Source organism: Engystomops pustulosus, chromosome 10 (genome assembly GCF_040894005.1).
Source record: "Engystomops pustulosus chromosome 10, aEngPut4.maternal, whole genome shotgun sequence".
NCBI lineage: Eukaryota > Metazoa > Chordata > Amphibia > Anura > Leptodactylidae > Engystomops > Engystomops pustulosus.
In genome coordinates, this window is record NC_092420.1 from 30,690,195 (window position 1) to 30,711,640 (window position 21,446).

The 21,446-nt window shown below is 43.3% G+C and overlaps 1 protein-coding gene across 1 annotated transcript in view; it reads right to left on the minus strand.

Annotated features, from left to right (window-relative positions):
* Nucleotides 1–625: 625 nt before the first annotated feature.
* Nucleotides 626–21,446, minus strand: part of NCF4 (neutrophil cytosolic factor 4) — a 36,135-nt gene continuing 15,314 nt past the window's right edge. The window contains exons 6-11 of the mRNA XM_072127869.1: nt 15,361–15,488; nt 12,554–12,602; nt 10,666–10,764; nt 4,137–4,267; nt 3,997–4,062; nt 626–2,711 (exon numbers count right to left, since the gene is read on the minus strand). Of these exons, the coding sequence (XP_071983970.1) occupies nt 2,516–2,711; nt 3,997–4,062; nt 4,137–4,267; nt 10,666–10,764; nt 12,554–12,602; nt 15,361–15,488 (669 nt within the window). The 3' untranslated portion in view covers nt 626–2,515. The remainder of the gene's footprint in view (nt 2,712–3,996; nt 4,063–4,136; nt 4,268–10,665; nt 10,765–12,553; nt 12,603–15,360; nt 15,489–21,446) is intronic.

Sequence of the window (21,446 nt, forward strand, 5' to 3'; positions counted from 1 at the left end):
CCGGAGTTCACCTTCTTATTCCCGGTGCATGTGAGTGCTGATCTCGCGACAAAATTTGCTTTTTAAATTCCGCGGTTTGTCGGAAACGGTTGGGTTGTCCGACGTCCACGGCCCCCGATTTGTGTCGCATGCAAGCCGACGCCATTGCATCACAATCCGATCGCGTGCACCAAAAACCCGGGGCAATTCAGGGCAAAACGGAGTTCAGACCCTTAGTAAATGTGCCCCATTAAGATGTTTTTTCAGAAACCATATGAGCCTGAGCTGTTTTGGTAGAACAAGGAGGAATAGTGGAATGGGGCTGGCCACTTATTGCAAACTTTGACAGGGTAAGGATAAGTTGCTAATATGGTCACCCATGTTACCCTGTTAAAGTGACCCTTGGGTGCAGGACTTGGGACTTCCTGTGACTTGCTGGATTCTAGTAGATGGAGTGGGTCATGCCATATGCCATAACCACTCCCAAATCAGTGGATAAGGTTAAGTATCATATAGATGACCCTGTTAGGGTCTTACACTTACCCTGTTATTGTTTGCTATAAATGACCATCCTCTTCAATGTAATGGAGGATCAGTATGCATATACTTCAGGATTACATTTGCTTGGTAATAAAAACCAGGTACATCTGTAATGACCAATTTATTGTGTGAAATAAGGACTCTGTAACACATCATTTTTCTCTAACACATATCCCTATGAAACAAAAAATTCAGCGTTAACTTCACATGAATATATTCACACCCTTCATCCCAGCAAATATGTATTTGTGATACTTTCCTGAGAGGATACATGTTTATTAGATTGTGTATGTCCATAATTTGGGTTGGTTTTACTCATCATCTCATATATACCTCTCAAACAAGACTTGTATCTGCAGTATCTTTTGCATCCAGTATAGCAACCATGTGTTATAAAACCTCCAGTTTTTTAAAAATGTGTCTACAATTTTTCAAAAACATTCAAAAAATAGACATGGCTATGAAACCTGAGAAAAAGGGTTAAGGTGGAGGCAAACACTCCACACATGAGAGCAAGATCCCCGTTGTCTGGAGAGCTGGGGATCCCATTCTTGTGATCATCGGAGTCCCAGTAGTCTTACCCTCACTGATCAGCTAGTTGTGGATAGACTTGGGACATCCCCTTTAAGATACATGGTCCCTAATTAATGTCAGGGTTAGGTGTTTCAGTGATCCTTATAACATTATTACAAAGCCTAGATTTGAACATTAGGAGTATTCCCATCTGGGCATTAATATCTGATTTAATGCATCTGCCATATAGAAACCTTATTTCAATTGGATGTTTTTAAATAAAATGTACTTGTGTGAAGCTAATTTCCCATAAATGTCCCCATGTTGTCCTTTATAAACGAGATAGATTTCCTTGGACACAACCACCGCTGCTGTAGTCATTGTACAAAGAAAGAAGTTGTTTTTGCATTTGAAATTTCTAGGAGTTACTACTTGTCCCTCAGCTGTCCTCTGGTAATGAATGCTGAGTGCTCGAGCACATGTGTGGTCACTGATGCCGGGTTGAGGAAGTGGTCGTATCCAAGAAATTAATCTTGTATGAGAGGGACAACATGGCTACATTTATGGGATATTATCTTCACACAAAAACAGCAAATATAAATACAGTACAAATCTATTATTGTTTCATTTTTACATACAAAAATATTAATATTAATATTACACTTTCCCCAACCTCCCCTCCTGTGCCAAGCAAAACCAGGCCACATGCACAAAATCAGCATCCTCTCGGCAGCTCCGGCAGCATGCAGAATTTCCTCTCACCTTCACTTTAAATAATGAACTAGGAGAATAATATAACCGGTCCATAAAATTAAATTAAACCATTTTGTGATTGTATGTCAGACGAATTTAATTAAATCTGAATGCCCTGATTGGAATCCCCTTACTATTCCTAATCTGGTTCCATTGGACTTAGCCTAGAGCAGTGGTGGCTAACCTATGGCACGGTTGCCAGAGGTGGCACTCAGAGCCCTTTCTGTGGGCACTCAAGCCATCACCAGAAATGACTTCAGGTATATTCCTGCAGATCCAGACAGCCCAGGACTTGCTGTGCACAGAGCTATTATAAAGTGACAGTGCTACCTGGGACTACTGGAGGAGTGGGAAGGTGTGGACAGATCTGGATTATCATTGTAGCTACTGCTCTGGCACTGACAATTCTTCCTGTTTATTGGACCCTGGAGCAAAGCTACAATGATCATCCAAATTTCTTCTATTTTCTGCTTTATTTGTGTCCTCAGGGTGCTGGTATCAATGAAAGCTGTGACAGAGCAGGGAGTGTAAATCACTAATTACATTTCTGTGTTGGCACTTTGCGATAAATAAGTGGGTCTTGGTTGTAGTTTGGGCACTCGGTCTCTAAAAGGTTCGCCATCGCTGCCCTAGAGGATTACATGTTTAGGTGCACTTTTCTGTAATACATGTTAGGACATTTTTATATATACTCTCATTTCTTTAAGACCTCCAGCCGCTGATTTTCTCCTTATTCCCCATTCCTATACTCATCCAGGTCATCAACGCGTGTGATGTGTAATTCCCAGGGGAAGAAGTTCTCTAGTTGTGATTTTCTTTTTCCTTTTGTAACAAGAAGTTCCATGTCACTGTTGTCCGTCAGGCGAATCAGGTCACCATCTGCATCCTTCACGTTCAGAACCAGGTCAATGCCAGGGAACTGATTTCTGGAGATGGAAAAGAAATTGTTAAGCAGCAAAGAATTAAGAAATTAATTCCCAAAATAGCTATATAGTAGCACTGCAAAAAGACATCTGGTGCAAATAATCGATCTCATGCACACAGTCATATCTCAGATCAGTGTTGTACTTGTATAAATTCCTTATCCCTTAAAGACATTGGGGATTAAGCTAGTCTTAGGGATACAAGTTTTGTTTAATTTGTTATTGCATTTCATTGGTCCATTTTTCTATTTCTAAAGTGCATGGTTTTTGCAAGACACATTGGGGAAGATTTATCAAGCTGTCTGAAAGTCAGTATATTTCTAGTTGCCCATAGCTACTAATCACAGCTCCCCTTTAAAATATTCATGAGCACATGTAAAATGAAAGCTGAGCTGTGATTGGTTGCCATGGGCAACTAGAAATATTCTGACTTTCAGACACTTGATAAATCTGCCCCCTTGAATTTTTCTACAGAATTATTTTGGGGTGTCTATAATTTATTGAAAACATTTTATTAACTATTTTTTGGGGAATAAAGTTGGGATGTGATTCCTTACATTTTCACCAAATTGGAACTCAACAAGCCCATAATATTAACCTTTAGACACTGTCATAAAAAATGTCTCTTGCTCTTGCAGTCTATGCATATCAATGCATTAGATGAACAGCCATTCTACATTCTATATGGTATGTAAAGCCAGAACCAGATTATAGGGAGGGCTCCAGGGGCGTGTGCCCTGGGGCCCCCACCACTTTACTCATAAGGGGGCCCCCACCAGCAATGTAAAACTCATAATTTAATAAAATAACAAGCTGAGTGTTGCACCCCTTGCTGATGCCCCGTCGTACCTCTGCCACCACTTTTCCGCTTTATTAAAACTATACATTGAATAAACAACCTGGAGATCATTGCTCCGAATGTTTCTGCAATGTTGCTGGCATCATGGCAAAATATACTGCAAATGGCTCGCGTTACTTTGACAATTAAGCCGTATAACAAAAATGAATTTGAGTTTCTTTAGCAGCTATTGATTTTCTTCCATGCTAAAAATACCATTACTGCATATTGCGGCCTTGTTGAGAAATGCCGCCCATTAGTAGCGTGACCCGTCTGCAACCAAGGGAAGTGCCCCCTTCCAGTAATAATGTACACATTGAATAAACCAACCAATTAACGCGCACAATAAACCTAATGCAGCCAATTCTCTATAACACAAGATTAAATGGTTGCTTTTATTACTCGGTTTAATAAACGACTTTTTTTTTATAGCGGAAACTTTAGTTTTACCTTATTAACTCTAGCAGCTCATTGTATGATGGCTGTTGCTTCACATCCTCTTCTAATGGGATATCTCTGTAACACAGGAGATTGTGAACATGTGGGTGATTCACCGCCGTGACAGAATAGCGCCCTCTATAGGTAAATACCTGATGGAGCACATGTTATAATCGTGGAAATAACACCGTAGCCAGCTGACCGGAAACCTTTCCACAGGAAGATCTTTGATGATTCGCACAAAGGACTGTGGAAATATTCCCACTCCGTCTGTAGTAGATCCCTGGGAAGCAAATATTCAGTTTTAGTAGGATCTTCATGAATGTCAAGGAAGGCCCCTTCTATGCCATCACAACCTGGATGCTACTATCGGGGGAATCATAAGGCAAAAAATCCTTGTTGAGACCCTCTATGTGTTGCATAAGTTATGGAACTATCTATTTCTGTTAATGAGATGAGGAGAGACACTATGGGGCACATTTACCTGTCCCGTCGCGATCCCCGAGGTGCGTTGTCTGACCTGGGTTCGGAGCTGCCGCGATTCACTAAGCTCGTGCGTCCAATTTCCTGCACGTGCCGCTTCCCCGCCGAGGTCCGCCGGAGTTCACCATCTTCTTCCCGGTGCATGTGAGTGCTGATCTTGCGACACAATTTGATTTTTTTATTCCACGGTTTGACCGAATCAGTCAAGTTGTCCGACGGCCCACCCCCTGATTTGTGTCGCATGCAAGCCGTTTGTGTCGCATGACAGTCCATTTACGTGCGCTAAAACAGCACAAAACAGAAAAATTCCGAAACCCGACAGAATCGCGGTCCTCGGACTTTTAGTAAATGTGCCCCTATAAGAAATTTTGTAAGTTCTAGCATAGGAGGTCAGTAACAATTGACTTCGCCTAAACTAATAGGTTATAAGTGATTGTACAGATTCCTTTGTGTCGGGGGATATACTAAATTTAGGACACTAGTTCAATGTAAGTGGCTTTGGTGACCTGTACTGTAATGTGACATCATTGGAGCACATCACATCACTGTTTGTATTATCCCTGTCATGTACATTACTGTGTGTATTTCCCCTGTACTGTAATATAACTGTATATTATCCCTGTACTGTGAGATCACTGATTTTATTTTAAAATAATTTGTGGAAAGTGTCATGTTGTAATGGCCCCACACTCCATGGCTAAAGGTGACTTTTAAGCCCCATGAAAATGTTATTTTGTTCCTATGTTGTAATTTTGTGGCTGTTTATTATTAATACAGGCTTATTGAGATTTGGATACATGGGTACGACATCCTTATTGGCTGTGTCCGGAAAGTGGGAGTAGTTTTTCACCATCACTAAAACCAACTGTTATAATGGTAGAGCAGTCTATGTTGAGTTACTCAGAGTAAGGCTGGATTCACACTGCCGTGGCACGGCAGGCATACGGCAGTGCAGGGAGAGGAGGAGGAGGTGAGTGCTGCCTACCTTCTCCTACCTTCTCTGGGCTGCTTGATGCATTACTACTGCAAACACATCTATAGCAATGATTATGATTTATAACTAGAGATGAGCGAGCAGTAAAATGCTTGGGTGCTCGTTATTCGAGACGAACTTTTCCTGATGCTCGAGTGCTCATCTCGAATAACAAACCCCATTGAAGTCAATGGGAGACTCGAGCATTTTTCAAGGGGACCAAGGGTCTGCACAGGGAAGCTTGGCCAAAAACCTGGGAACCTCAGAAAAGGATGGAAACACCACAGAAATGGACAGGAAACAGCAGGGGCAGCATGCATGGATGCCTCTGAGGCTGCTTAATCGCACCATTATGCCAAAATTATGGGCAACAGCATGGCCATGACAGAGTGACAGAATGAAGCTAGATAGCATCTAAAACATCCAATAATTGACCCTGACACTATAGGGGACGGCATGCAGAGGCAGCGGCAGCAGCGGCAGGCTAGAGAGTGGCATGGCGACATACCCCAAATGGACTCAGGCTTCAAACCAATTTAAAAAATTCCTTTTGGCGAGGATAGCGTGTAGCACTGTATGTATCAGTATTTTGCCTGGTTAAGGCGGCAGAGAGGAACCAAAGGAGGTGAGCAAGAAGTGTTGAAACGATTTTCTATTTGAACAAAAGGTTGACGGTATATTTAGTCGATAACACAGCATGGTGGCGACATAGTGACCAAGTTCCATAACGTATCTGGTGAAACACCCGAAAAATGAGCCTGACACATCTCGTTTGATAAGGGGACGACATGTGGAGGCAGCCATGGAGACGATTTCCATGATTAAGAGTGACAGTATGGGGCATGCATATTGCGCTGCTATGATTGAAACTTCAGGTCTCCAGCATGGCGGCGACAGATGGGCCGAGTTCCATTATGTATCTGGTGAAACACCTGAAAATTCTGCCTGACACAGCTCGTTTGATAAGGTTGCAAAAGGGCTCGGTCTCTACCAGCCTATAGGGCAGCATCTCCAGGCTAAGTAGTTTGGAGACTGAGGACGTCCATGTGGACGTTGAGGGCTTGGGTGTGTGGGTGGGTTGCACTGTACTTCCTCTCGCGCTCCAGCGTCTGGGGTATAGAGAGTTGAAAGTTGCGCATGGAGACATTGGTGGACGCTGTGGAGGATCATGGAGGCAAAATGGACAGGAAACAGCAGGGGCAGCATGCAAGGATGCCTCTGAGGCTGCCTAATCTTGGGATGGAGCTGGCAGTTCAATGCCAGACGAGCTTTCGCCTTTCCAAGCCCCTGTCTCTCGGCTCCTCCCCACCCAGTATATTTTGTGGATAACACAGCAGGGTGGCGACAAACAAGTTTGATGTGGAAGCCATGAAAACAACCCAAAATTTGTTTGCGAAGGGGATGATGTGCTGTTTATCCTCTCGCGCTCCAGCGTCTGGGGTATAGACAGTTGAAAGTTGCGCATGGAGACATTTTTGAGCTGGCGGTCCGCTGCCAGGCGAGCTTTCGCCTGTCCAAGCCCCTGTCTCTTGGCTCCTCCCCACCCAAAATGGGCCTGGGGGCCAGAAGCATTTACTTTGAAAAAATTATCATTTTCAAAGCAGACGGGGGCTACAAACAGCACTTCTAAGAACCTTTTGGATAAGATCAAGTGTAGTACTGTTCTTATAAGTTTTGGTTATGGCGGGTGAGGGAAATATAAACAGATGCGCAAGAAGCGCTGAAATAATATCAGTAAATGATAAAAGTTTGCCAGTATATTTTGTGGATAACACAGCAGGGTGGCGACAAAGTTAACAAGTTTGATGTGGAAGCCATGAAAACAACCCAAAATTCTGCCTGACACAGCTCGTTAGGGGACGATGTATGGAGGCAGCTATATGGATGACTTTGGGAGGCAGCTATGGAGATGATGTGTGGAGTTAGCAATGGAGACAACGTGTGGAGGCAGCTATAATGATGACGTGTGGAGGCTGCTATGGAGACAATTAAATTTGGATAGTGCTTGTATGTGGCAGTCCAAAAACGTTTTCAAACCAGAGGACCAGGTAGGTGGCCCCGCAGAAAAATTAAATACATAGAGTACTATAGCTAGAGCCAGTTGGCCCTGGCAAAAAAAAAGCCAGTTTCCTCTGCTTTAGTGTACAAAGAGGAGGAGAAGGAGGAAAATGAGGAGGAGGCGTGCATACATTATTCAGGTTGAGCTTATTTCACCTGGTGGAGAATGGAAATCCTGAGAAATCCAGGCTTTATTCATCTTGATAAGTGTCAGCCTGTCAGCGCTGTCAGTCGACAGGCGTGCACGCTTATCGGTGATGATGCCACCAGCTGAAAACCCGCTCAGACAACACGCTAGCGGCAGGGCAGGCAAGAACCTCCAAGGCGTACAGCGCCAGTTCGTGACACATGTCCAGCTTTGAAACCCAGTAGTTGTAGGGAGCTGTGTGATCATTTAGGACGATGGTATGGTCAGCTACGTACTCCCTCACCATCTTTCTGTAAAGATCAGCCCTACTCTGCCGAGACTGGGGACAGGTGACAGTGTCTTGCTGGGGTGACATAAAACTGGCAAAGGCCTTGTAAAGCGTACCCCTGCCAGTGCTGGACAAGCTGCCTGCTCGCCTACTCTCCCTCGCTACTTGTCCTGCAGAAGTACGCCCTCTGCCGCTAGCGCTGTCAGAAGGGAAATACTGTTTCAGCTTGTGCACCAGGGCCTGCTGGTATTCATGCACTCTCACACTCCTTTCCTCTCCAGGGATGAGAGTGGAAAGATTTTGCTTGTACCGTGGGTCCAGGAGAGTGGATACGCAGTAATCGGTGCTGGAATAAATTCTTTGAACGCGAGGGTCACGGGATAGGCAGCCTAGCATGAAATCTGCCATATGCACCAGAGTCCTAACGCGCAAGAATTCACTCCCCTCACTGGCCTGACTGTCCATTTCCTCCTCCTCCAACTCCTCTTCTTCTGCCCATACACGCTGAACAGTGAAGGACTGAGCAATGCTCCCCTCTTCTGTCTCACCAACATTCTCCTCCTCTTCCTCCTCATCCTCCTCCACCTCCTCTGATATGCGCTGAGAAACAGACCTGAGGGTGCGTCTCTTGTGACGAGCGCAAAGCTTCCGACTTCATGCTGACCAGAGAGTTTTTCAACAGGCCAAGCAGCGGGATGGTGAGGCTGATGATGGCGGCATCGCCACTGACCATCTGTGTTGACTCCTCAAAGTTACTCAGCACCTGACAGATATCAGACATCCACGTCCACTCCTCATTCTAGACTAGAGGAAGCTGACTGACCTGACTACCAGTTCTGGTGGAAGTTGACATCTGGCAGTCTACAATCGCTCTGCGCTGCTGGTAAACTCTGGATAACATGGTTAATGTTGAATTCCACCTTGTGGGCACGTCGCACAACAGTCGGTGAGCAGGCAGTTGGAGGCGGCGCTGCGCTGCCCTGAGAGTGGCAGCATCTGTGCTGGACTTCCTGAAATGCTCACAGATGTGGCGCACCTTCGTGAGCAAATCAGACAGATTGGGGTATGTCTTGAGATTTAACACATGGGCCAGGCATGGCACATGTGTCAGTCTGCCGAGTTGCAGAGCCGCCACCAGGTTACGGCCGTTGTCACACACAACCATGCCTGGCTTCAGGTTCAGCGGTGCCAACCACAGATCAGTCTGCACCGTGATGCCCTGTAATAGCTCTTGGGCGGTGTGCCTTTTATCGCCTAGGCTCAGCAGTTTGAGCACCGCCTGCTGTCGCTTAGCGATGGCACTGCTGCTGTGCCTAGAGCTACCGACTGATGGTGCCATGCCCACGGATGTTAATTCGGAGGAGGAGGTGGAGGAGGGGTGGGAGGAGGAGGAGGCATAGTAGGCCTGAGAGACCTGGACCGAGGTAGGCCCCGCAATCCTCGGCGTCGGCAGTATATGACCAGCCCCAGGGTCAGACTCGGTCCCAGCCTCCACTCGGTCGCTGTGCCGCCAGCGATATATAGTGGCCCTGCCCGGCAGCACTCGTCCACGTGTCCGTGGTCGGGTGGACCTTGTCAGAAACGGCGTTGGTCAGGGCACGGATGATGTTGTCTGACACGTGCTGGTGCAGGGCTGGGACGGCACATCGGGAAAAGTAGTGGCGGCTGGGGACCGAATACCGAGGGGCGGCCGCCGCCATGAGGTTGCAAAAGGGCTCGGTCTCTACCAGCCTATAGGGCAGCATCTCCAGGCTAAGTAGTTTGGAGACTGAGGACGTCCATGTGGACGTTGAGGGCTTGGGTGTGTGGGTGGGTTGCACTGTACTTCCTCTTGCGCTCCAGCGTCTGGGGTATGGAGAGCTGAACGCTGCACATGGAGACATTGGTGGATGCTGTGGAGGCGGAGGTGTGGTTTTTGCATGGGAGGTGTTGGGGCCGGGGTCCTGGGCAGCGGGCTGACTAGCAGAGGCAGCAGGTGACACAGGGGAAGGAGTAGTGGTGTGCCCGGCTATTGTAGCCCTAAGAAAGGCGGTTGTGGTCTTGTATGCCTAGTTTCTAACCTACACTGACAGCACACAACTGGATTTTAAGTCACTTTAAGTTTTGAAAAAAAAAAAAAATCGTCAGACTGTGCCTAATTCAATCAAACCCCTAATAAATTGTCCCACTTAGGTATTTGAGATGTATATGTGTGTCACTAAGAGCTAAATATAACGGTCGCAAGTCTCATTGCAAATTCGTCACAATATGGTACTAGCTGCACTACTAGTGCCAGCAAGGCCAGCCACCAGCAAACAAAAAAAAAATATATATAACGCTATTCTAGCCCTAACAAGGGCTGTTGGGTTCTTGTAGACTCACTCCTGCCTAACAGTAAGCTAATATAACAGCCTATCGCTATCCCTGCAGCAGCAGCAGCTCTCTCCCTAACGGCATCCAGACAGAGAATGATGCGAGCAGCGCGGGCAGGGGCTAGTCTATTCCAGGGTCACCTGATCAGGCCAGCCAACCACTGCTATCGACGTGTAAGGGTACCACGTCATGCTGGGTGGAGTGCAGAGGATCCTGGCTTGTGATTGGCTCTGTTTCTGGCCGCCAAAAATCAAAACGGCGGGAGATGCCATTTTCTCGAGCTGGCGAAGTATTCGTCCGAGCAACGAGCAGTTACAAGTACGCTAATGCTCGAACGAGCATCAAGCTCGAACGAGTGTGTTTGCTCATCTCTATTTATAACCCACATCTCTTTCTTACCTCCAACCAGTTCTTGTTGACTCGGCTTAACAGATATATGAGATCTCCACACTTAAAGCTCAGTTCTTGGATTGCGTTCCCCTTAAAGTCAAAAAGAGCCTAATGTAGAAAAGAAACACAGTAACCATGAGTAGATAGTTGATGATTTTTGCTCTAATAAGCATTAGAATATTTTCAGTATTTTATATGTTATTGGGCTCTCTACTGCCAGATGGGCGTTCCTGGGTTGGAATAGAAAGCCTGGCTCCTCCCATCTGACAGTATAGCTATGACAATGATGACAATCATTACTTGGGAATGATGGGGGCTAGAGAGAAATTTCCAATAGAATTAGTGCAGCAGAACTCATTACAGGTTGTAAAGAGTTGGAGGTGATGGAGATAATAAATGATTCTTTTTAAAGGTGGATTTTTTTTATTTATAACATTTGTCCCCAAGCCCCAGCACAGGGAATTATTCTTTTGGTGCGTGGGGATCTCAGATCCCTTGTGATTGGCAGAACATTGTGCACAAGTCACCTTTTGCTTCCTCGGTCTGCTTTAGACTTCAGCATTGACTCATCCTGCGAGCCATGCTGGAAATCCAATCAAAGAGAATGGAGCACAGTGCAAGGTTTTGCATTGGAATTTCTGTGGATAGGGTATGAGTGTTACCAGGGGCGTAACTTGAGGGGGTGCAGAGGTTGCGGTTGCACCCGGGCCCAAGAGGTTTAGGGGACCCTTATGGTGTCACTTTTCCAACCTCTTGGGCCCGGGTGCGACTGCTCACCCAATCAGTGGTTGTTGGGGTGACCTAGATCAACCACTGATTGAGTCGCCTCCTCTTGTGTTCGCTGTGGTGTCGGGATAAAGAAACAGGGCAGCCATTGGGGGGGTTTAGTGGGACTGTGTTCAGGGGGCCTCAAGGAGGGGAATGGGCTCCAGGTCAATGAAAACCATTCCTCCTGAACACAGGGACGTATTATCATTCTTGGGGGTGGGGGCCCACAAAATTTTCCAGTCAGGGGCCCCAAACTTCCTAGTAGCGGCCCTGTAAACAAAGCTAGTGGAGTTTGATGGGAGCAGAAGCAGCTCTACAGAAGTAGAGATGGAGTGGGGAACATCAAGAACAGTTTAATTTCCTCGTTACTTGCAGACCCCATTTCACCATAATTTTACTTAGCTCAAAAATAGCCTAAACTTTAAACTAATGTATCATTTAGCATAAGTCTTCCAGATGCATTTGTTTAATGATATTATTCAGAATAGTCAGCAATAAAAAAAAATTCTGTGCTTTAAACATGATTTCCCATATTATATCCATTTGTAAGATTTTTTTCCACCTATTTTTCCAGGCACCTAGCATAAATATGTGTGACACACCATAACTAATTGTGACCCCGTGTTACTCATAATGCTACGAGCCGCCACTCTCTATGAGACCCCACCTCATTTACATGGACATCTAATCAGATCTTTCTGCATAGATCACAGGGACACAATTTTATCTGCCTATTATGGGAAAAAGGAGACATCTTGCTTTGAGCGCTACTCTATAAATACATTAGTCTGCTCATTATATTGAGCGACCACAATCCCTAGCACAACGCCAAGTATGTCTAGAGCAGTTCCTGGAGATTATGGTAAGTAATGATGTTAAATGTTATACTATTAAAACTGGATTGTTCAAAGTATATGGTAATCATCGTTATTGAATTTTTCTTATTAGGGAATGCAGAAGTGCAAATCGAGTGAACGGATGACCCTAGAGGTGAACCTCCTTACTGGGAAGATAAGTCTATTACACAAGGCTAGGATAACCTGATGTCTTAATTACTGTATATATTACACTATAGACTCTCTTCTCTATAGGATGACAACATTTTTAACAAATTCTATAAGTGTATCACCTCTGCCCGGGGACGCTCCATATCTGAGATGTGCTGCGAGTTCTTCTTACTGACAAAAACCAAAAAACAACACATTACTCCATGGGTCTGTCTCAGGGGCGTAACTAGGATAGACAGGGCCCCATAGCAGACTTCTGAATGGGGCCCCCCTTTCCGTTTTAAATTTTGCATATTACACTCATATATAAACACACACATTTATATACCTATATACATAAACATACAGCTCATACACACATTTATACACTCTTACACACATACACATCACATATGCACACATACAGTGCCATATACAATCGTACAGCATATATATAATGGTGCATATCCTTTATTCTTTATTGTCAGGTTGGATGATGGGGCCCCCTTGACAGTGTGGGCCCCACTGTGCTACCACTGTAGTTATGCCCCTGGTCTGTCTATTCACAAAGTGCAATTTTCATTTTCGTATTGATTTCTGGGGATATTCTGTATAATATTGATAGCTATCCATGATTATGGGGGTTGCCATATTGATGGCACTACAGTTAACAGCATTTAGTCGTTTGCTTTACAGCAGTCAGAAAGCCATAGACAGCAATAGGCTGAAGCTGAATATCTATGAGCTGTGACATCATCTATGGTCAGAAGTGAATCTAATGATGGCGTTTTGTAGATTTTCTCTTCCATTTTATTCCTGTTTAACTTGTCTGTGATGAAAATAAGGTTACTGCTATTACTACTTTTTATTAAATATAGATGAAGAAGTGAGACATGTTTAAAGAGTTTGACTGATGGTAGATGGCAGCACTTACAGGCTCAGCAGGTGATGCCATTCCTGGAACTGTTCGTAGTAAAAGCAGGAAGAGCAACATTAACAGGAAAAAAGTTTTTAAAAAATATGTAAATTAGCCAGAGGAGCTCAGGTCGACATCAACTGACAGCCTCTCGGCATCGCCGTCTTTTAATTTATTCACATCCCGTCTGCTCCCACCCAACGGGACCTGATTGAAGTTGGCCCCCTCACCTTGTTCAAATCAAACAAAACTGGTGTCAAACATTAGTGCTACGTTTGTGCTTGTTTATGCAGCAAAAATCTTTGTTTGGGCCACTATCGTTTTTAATATATTCATACTTTTTTCCAGAGGTCATCAGAGTTCATTTCTTCCAAAGTACAACAGGGCACATTTACTTACCCGGTCCTGTCGAGATCCAGCGGTGCGCTCTCCAACGAGGATTCAGGTCTTCTGGAGATTCAGTAAGCTTGTGCGTCCAACTTCCTGCAGGTGTCACTGCTGCGCTGTGGTCCGCTGGAGTTCACCATCTTCTCCCCGGTGCATGTAAGTGCTTGATTTTGCAACACTCTTGGTTTTTTAAATTCCGCGTTTTTTCTGAATCCATCGGGTTTTCCGACGGCCACGACCCCTGATTTCTGTCGCGTGAAAGCTGGCACGATTGCGGCAAAATCCCCGCAGAATTTGGCGCAAAACGGAAAAAGTCGGGAAACCTGACGAAAGTGCGGCCGCGGAGCCCTTAGTAAATGAGCCCCAATGTGTTTGTTAGCTCCCCCTGGTGATCAAACCAGGGAAGTGTCACTAGATTTGTTTTTTGCCAGTTCATCCTAAACACCTTTAACCGATGTAAACATACCTTAGCGGCACAAACGAAAATGTTTGCTGCACAAACCAGCACAAACGTAGCACAAACGTTTGACACCAGTTTTGTTTGATTCCGTAAATGTGGGGGGGCTGGTTGAACTTTTGACCTTTAATTTTTTTGTTCATTTATTCAAAACAATTTTGAGCATTCAAACTCAAACTCAAATTCAAATTCAAACAAAAATTTGAGCAGCAAAAACCAGCACAAATGTAGCAGAATTGTTCGGCACCAGTTTTGTTTGGTTTGGGCAATGTGGGGGAACTGGTTGACCTCTGATGACCTCTGGAAACTTTCATTAATATCTTAAAAACAATAGCGGCACAAACAATTTCTGCTGCACAAACCAGCATAAACGTAGCACAAATGTTTGACACCAATTTTGTATGATTTGAACAAGGTGGGGGAGGGGGGCAACTTCACTCAGGTCCCAAACGGGCTTGGAGCCGGCCAGTGACGGCAGAGAGCCAGGCTTGGAGAGTGTGGGGTGTGAGCTATATCTAGGCAGGACTAGCAGTGCATAAATTAACACTTTCAATACCGATATTCATTGGTGCCAGAAAGACCAGGTATTTTTTCTCTGGAAAAGCATTACATATCATAACAAAGTTTTCTTTGTTTTTTTAAGACATGTGAGATTTTATCTTGATACAATAGTCTTATTAACTACATATTTTAAATTTGCCAATAATTGATTACAATTTTTAATTGAATATACTAATAAAAGTTACATTTTAATACTTGGTTATGGTATAAATGGGCGAAAATATAGCCCCCTTTTTTGATGGCTCGTTATAACACACAACTCCAATTACCTTCTGTTATACTAACAAGCCTTGCACCTGTGTGATCATGGTCAGATTTCTGTCTACTGGAAATAAACATAGAAGCTTTCTATAGCAGGACAGCAAGCAGAGATCTAGAAAACTGTTAGGAATTGATACAGAAAGTATATTGGAAAAATTCTATAACTTTTTATCCTAAAACATTAATTTGCTGAAATGACCCCTTTATGTTAAGGATTTGCCTGTATTCAAATGAAATGGCCAAATATTTGATTTTTAATGTACCGATTGTTGTAGCTGGTCAAAACCTTAAAAGAAGAGTAGGTAATTTATGCTTTAAAATCCTGCGGGTCAGTTAATTTTTATGTAAATTGGAAAAAGAAATCATACATTTTCCGTGTTTGAGGTCGTAACCTGCGCAAGGCTCGAGGGATTCTTTTGCTGTCTTCTAGAGTTTGGTGGAAGAACATGCGGAGATCTTCATCTAACAGGATCCATACAGGAGAGTTCAAAAGTGCCTGGAGGATACAGGAGGGTTAGCCACAACAATGCATTTTCAGCTGTGGTCGTAGGAATAAAAAAACACATTAAAAAACAAAACAAAAAACAAAACTTTTAAAATGTGGTATCCAAATTTTGAAAAAGTCTGTCTTTTTCCAAAAGCTTAAATAGTCCTTATACAGTGGTTAAAAAGATGAAAGATGAGTTACGTTTTATTGACTAAAAAAGGAGATAACAATTGCAAACTTTCGAGAATTGAGCTGAGTAGTCTAGAAAGCTTGCAATTTTTATTACCTTTTTCCAGAACCAGCGCCAGAGCCTATTGGTTACAAACGGTTCTGCATGGTATCCTTGTTCAGGTTAAAGCAATACCAAACACATCCCAAAAACAAGGGTGCCACCATGTCAAGAAAATAAAAATCAGATGGGTCAGTCACATAATAAACCCATTTCTGTCTCCCTTCTCCCTGTCTGCTCCTATACAGATGCTTCTGATCTCCACTGCACTGCATCTACTAACACCATGGGAAACATTGGCCGTTACCGTCTGTGGAGGGGGATGGCATCTACCGGTGATTAGCTAAACATTCTCCCCTATTTATACTTGCAGTGTTGAGAGACGCCCAAGACGTTCAATCTGAAATGGTAGTTTTTATTAACTGGAAAACTCCTATCTCTTTAGGACGCTGCCAGTTTATAGCTTAAAGGAGTATTCTCTTCTGGGCATTCACATCCAGATTCATTAATCCGTCATATATAAACATTTCTTCAATTAGATGTCATTAAAAAAAATGTACCCGTGTGATGATAATTTATCATAAATGTAGTAATATGGTCCCTTAGAAAGAAGACTGTGTCCTTGGATACGACCACCTCTGCTGGAGGGATTGCACAAGGAAACAAAAAGTTTCTGTATATGAAATGTCCAGGAGTTACTGCACGTCCCACAGCCATCCTGTGGTAATGATTGCTGAAGCCAGGTTCTCAGGTAGGGATCAATAGCACATGTCTGGCCACCGCTGCCAAAATGTGAGATGGTTGTATCTGAGGAAGCCATCTCATTTCTAAGGGACAATGCGACTACATTTATGAGAAATTATCTTCACACAGGAACATTTTTTAAAATAACATTCAATTAAAGAAATGTTTACATATGGCAAATAATTTAAATTAAATGTAAATGCCCAGATGGGAATACCCCTTTAAGACTCCCCCATTTTATATATTTTGACATGCATCACTTTGTATGGTTATAACTTTTGAACACTGTCACTTATCAAAGCAATTTCAAAAAAGTTTTTTGTTAAATGTTGTACTTCCTTTTAGTGGTAAATTTTCTCTGAAAAGTTTTGTGTTTATTTTTGAAAAAAAATGTAAAAAAAAAATAGTGAATTTTTTTAAAAAATTTGCCATTTTCAAAATTCAAAATTATCTAGTTTTTAGGCAGATACCTACACCCTCAGTGTACTGGGGCACTAAATTATTACCTATAAAAGGGCGAGGGCTACAATTGTTTTCAATGAAAAGAATGTGCCAAGTGTATTTATCAAGTGTCTGCGCCAGTTTTGTGTTGCGGCTGCTCTGTGTCCCACAAGACAGAAAAAATGTGACAGACTAAATGTTGTGCCACATTTACTACTGACGTGCACCACAATTCTGCAGAATGAACAAAGTGCACTTTAAAAAAAAATGGTGCGCAGTGCAGGGGGCGTCAGATTCATGAAGACCGGGTGCCAGTTTTGATAATTCTGCCGCACTCTGCACACTCCACAGGCAAACTGCACATAGTACAGACTGCGCTAGTTTGGATAAATGTGGGCCATTGTGGGGGGAAAAAAATCTATAATTTAGGCATCACCATTTTCCAAGTGTTATAACTGTTTTAATTCATGGCCTATATAGTTGGTTGAGTACTTTTTTTTTCCATGACAGTACCATTTGTTTACCATTGTTATTACAGTACCATTTTTGTATTGATTGATTGCATTATGTGAGGGACGAGGTAAAAATCATAATTTTTGGTGGGTTTTTTAAAAAAAAATTTATGGCGCTCATTGGGGCACATTTACTGAGGGTCCGCACGCTGCTTTTCCGTCGGGTTTCCCGACTATTTCCGATGTGTGCTGCATTTAACAGGGGTTTGTGGCGCACGCGATCGGATTTAGGGGCAATTGCGCCTACTTTCACGCGACACAAATCAAGGGGGGGGCGTGGCCGCCAGACAACCCAACTGATTCGGACTAAGCGTGGTATTTAAAATTCAAATTGTGTCGCAAGCCATGCACTCACATGCATCAGGAAGAAGAAGGTGAACTCCGGCGGACCTCAGCGGGGAAGCAACACCTGCAGGATATTAGACGCATGTTCTTAGTGAATCGCCCCCATCATCCTCATCGGACAATGCACCTCGGGGATCGTGACAGGACCGGGTAAGTATATGTGCCCCAGTGTGTAGGTTTAATAGTGATTTTGTTTTATTGTATGGATCATTTTTGACACGCCAATACCTTATATGTGGGTTTGTATGGTGATTTTCAATTTTTATTTTATATGTAAATGTTATTTATAACGGGGCTTTATTACATTGTTTATTTTTATTTAAAAACTTTTTTTTTCACTTTTTTAAAAAACCTTTTTACGTGTCCCACTGGCCTTCCTGTAGAGTCCTACCACAGACAGGACCTTACAGGCATATAGCCCAGACCCCAGGGTTGCCATAGCTCCAATCGGTGATCTCTCAAAACGCTAAGATCATGCAGGGAATCCCCCAGTAGGCATATTAATGCTGCAGCCAAGTAACACCTAAAATCGGAGTTTGCACCGACCACTGGTGTTAAATGGGGATGTCATTGGTAGATCACCGCTGACACCCCCCGGTGCAGAGCTGAATAGGCATCCGCTCCACAACGTACTAGTACAGCGTAAAGAACTATTAGCGGGACAGTAAGGCGCGGAGTGCAAAAAGAGGTTAAAGGAAGTAGAGAACATCCCCTGCCCCCGTGATAACTACTCTAGTTCAAGTTCTTTAAAGTGCTGCTTTGATACTGTTCCTCTCTGTTAAAATATTTTATCTGATTCAGTTAATTTGGGCATCTGAAACAGAATCAATAGGTTAAATCAAAATACAAAAAGCAGTTTTCATGGAGTTGCAATTTGCAAGGAAGGTAATAATATCAAAGTGGAAGTCCCTCAAGGCATCTTCAATTCGAAATTGGGTTCTTTTGATGAACAAAGCTTTATTTGTTGAAAAATGTAATAGGAAAAACATAATCCTTTAAGCCCTCGCAAGAAAGGTCCTATCTTCTTCTGTAAAAGCCAATATCATGTTTATTGCACTTTTTTTTTATTAAGTATATGTAGAGCACTAATACATTAAAGGAAACCTTCCATCTCGGACCTCGCTATTAAGGTAGGACCGATGGCAGATTCCTCTAATAAATGCCATTGCAGCCCTTTAATCTTTCAGTGGCCGAAGTTAGTAAATTTTTTATTGCCCTAATATGCAAATTAGTGAAAGAGGCTTCTCGGGGGTGTGGATTAGCCGGAGCTACTAGGCTACTCCACGCCCCAGTAGCCAATTTAAATCCTCCCACCCAGAGATCTTCAGCGAGCAGCTCCTGGTAGCGGCGCATACTTGTTCGCACTTTGCAAAGATTATGCATGCAGAGGGGGCAGCTGCACGTACTCGACTCTGAAAGCTGAGATACTGCGCAAGCGCAATAGCTCTGGCTTCAGGAACCCAGCACGCGCAGCCACCAGCTCAAGCATGGACGAGTGGTACCAGGAGCTGCACGCTGAAGATATAATAGGAGGATCGAAATAGGCTACTGCAGTGTGCAGTAGCTGTGCCATGTAACTTCAGCTCCGGCTACTCCACGCCCCAGTAACCTCTAGGGCAATAAAACATTTAAAAACTTATTGTGCACTGAAAGAATAGCGCTACAAAGGGCTGCAATGGCATTTATTAGAGTAACCTGCCACCGGATCTACCTTAATAGTTAGATCGGAGATGGTAGGTTTCCTTTAATGGTGCTCCAAAAATCTTACAGCAATCTGATCTTAGTGCATATTTCAATCTCACTGGGGCTTCATTCACACTATGTTTTTTTTTATATGTTCAGTGTATAAGCTCTTTGTGTATATGCTAAACATATCCATAGACATATACTGAAAGCTTTTTGCCTCCTTCTGCACAGTATACATCCCATCCTGAAACACCGGATGGAAAGATGCAGCAAGCCGTGCTATATCATCCTGCTGCAGAGTGATGTATATGCTCAGTAGAGGCCATAATAGAGTATGGATGACAGATGCAACTGTATTGCATCTATCCCTGGCTTCTGGTGAGAGTACACTCCGTGAGGTCCCCAGTGATGTAACTTTCCATATAATGTGACACCCAGAGCATAGTGATTGGCTGCTGCCGATGTTCACTCCTCTTCCCGTGCACAGGGGGCTGGGGTGGAACAGGAGGACATATTACACTGTATATGCATGTAATTACATACAGTGGAATACAAGCTAACCCTGCGTTTTAAGGATACATTAGGAATTCGCCGTATCAACTTATCTTTACAACATAGCTGTATAACTGCTTTAATAGTATTTTTACCCTCTCACCCACACAGGTTCTGTTTTAAGAGAATTGGACAAATTGAAGAGGACAGAAAAAGAAGGTATGAAAATTAAAATTGTGGGGGTTTTTTATATTGTCAGCTGAAATTATATGTATATGATGATTATATTTGAAATGATAATAAATACATAAATAAGGAAAAATTCTATTTAATAGATATATTTACAGCATGAAGGCCCCTGAATGTTGTTTTGGAAGACTATACTGTCAAATAAGAAAGCAGTTGGTATTGTTAGAAACATACAGCAAGTTCTATTATGTTTAAAAAGTGCAAAAAATCTATTCTTCTACTGTAATGGTAAGGGCTTGTTCACGCACCATCAATATACAGAACAGTAACGTAGATGGGGCTGAATAAATTGCTTCATTGTAGTTTCTGTGCAAGGTATGTTTAAAGGGGTATTACCACAAAGACAAAATTCTCAAATATGTTCAGGATAACAAAATAACACATTCTCTAATTCAATGTTATTAATAAATATACAGCATTTCACAGATATAATTTCAACCTGTCTCTATCAGTCCTGGTTTTACGTTTTGGTTGTCCCTGGATACGACCATAAATTCCTTCTTGTCTAACAGCAGCGTGCATAGGAGACAGCAGCTCTACAATCTCTACAGGCAAGATAAGGTCTTGATCTGAGGATGGGGGGTGGAATAACAGAGATGACTGCGTGTTTTGTTGATTAAATGAAGTAGCAGAGCCAATTGTCTCATTGGGGCTCATTCACTAAGGGTTGCTCTGTGCACTTTAGTTGGAATGTTCACATTCTTCATGGCTAAAACGGCTTGCTCAAGTACTTAAGAAGTGTGTGCGCTGCTATTGTGTCAGACACAATCCTTTTTGGGCGCAGCTGCGCTGGCTTACATGCAACACAAATTAGTGGACGTGCCGTCTGTGAGTTCAATTGATTCGGACTGACCGAAGTATTTAACATTCAAACTGTTTCGCGTGTTAAAGATGCACCACAAGAAAGATGGTGAACTCTGTCGGACATGAGCAAGGAAGCGACACATTCATGATATCAGGCGCATGGTCTTAGTGAATGGCCGCACTCAGCAATATAGACGGACAATGCACTTTCTGTGAACTCCAGTGACCGGGTAAGTAAATGTGCCCCATTGTGTCTTATATCCATATCAAGATCTATTTCATCTCTCTTTTTCTACGTGTCAGATACTAGTAGAATCTTTAGAAGTTAAATGAAAGTGTAGCTAAACCGTGTATCATGATAGCCTAAGCATATTATCAGCACAAAGCATCTCACAGCACAGAGGAATCATGAAGTGTCTGTTCTGCTAGTGCCCTCCCACACTGCTGAATCTTACACTGACCATG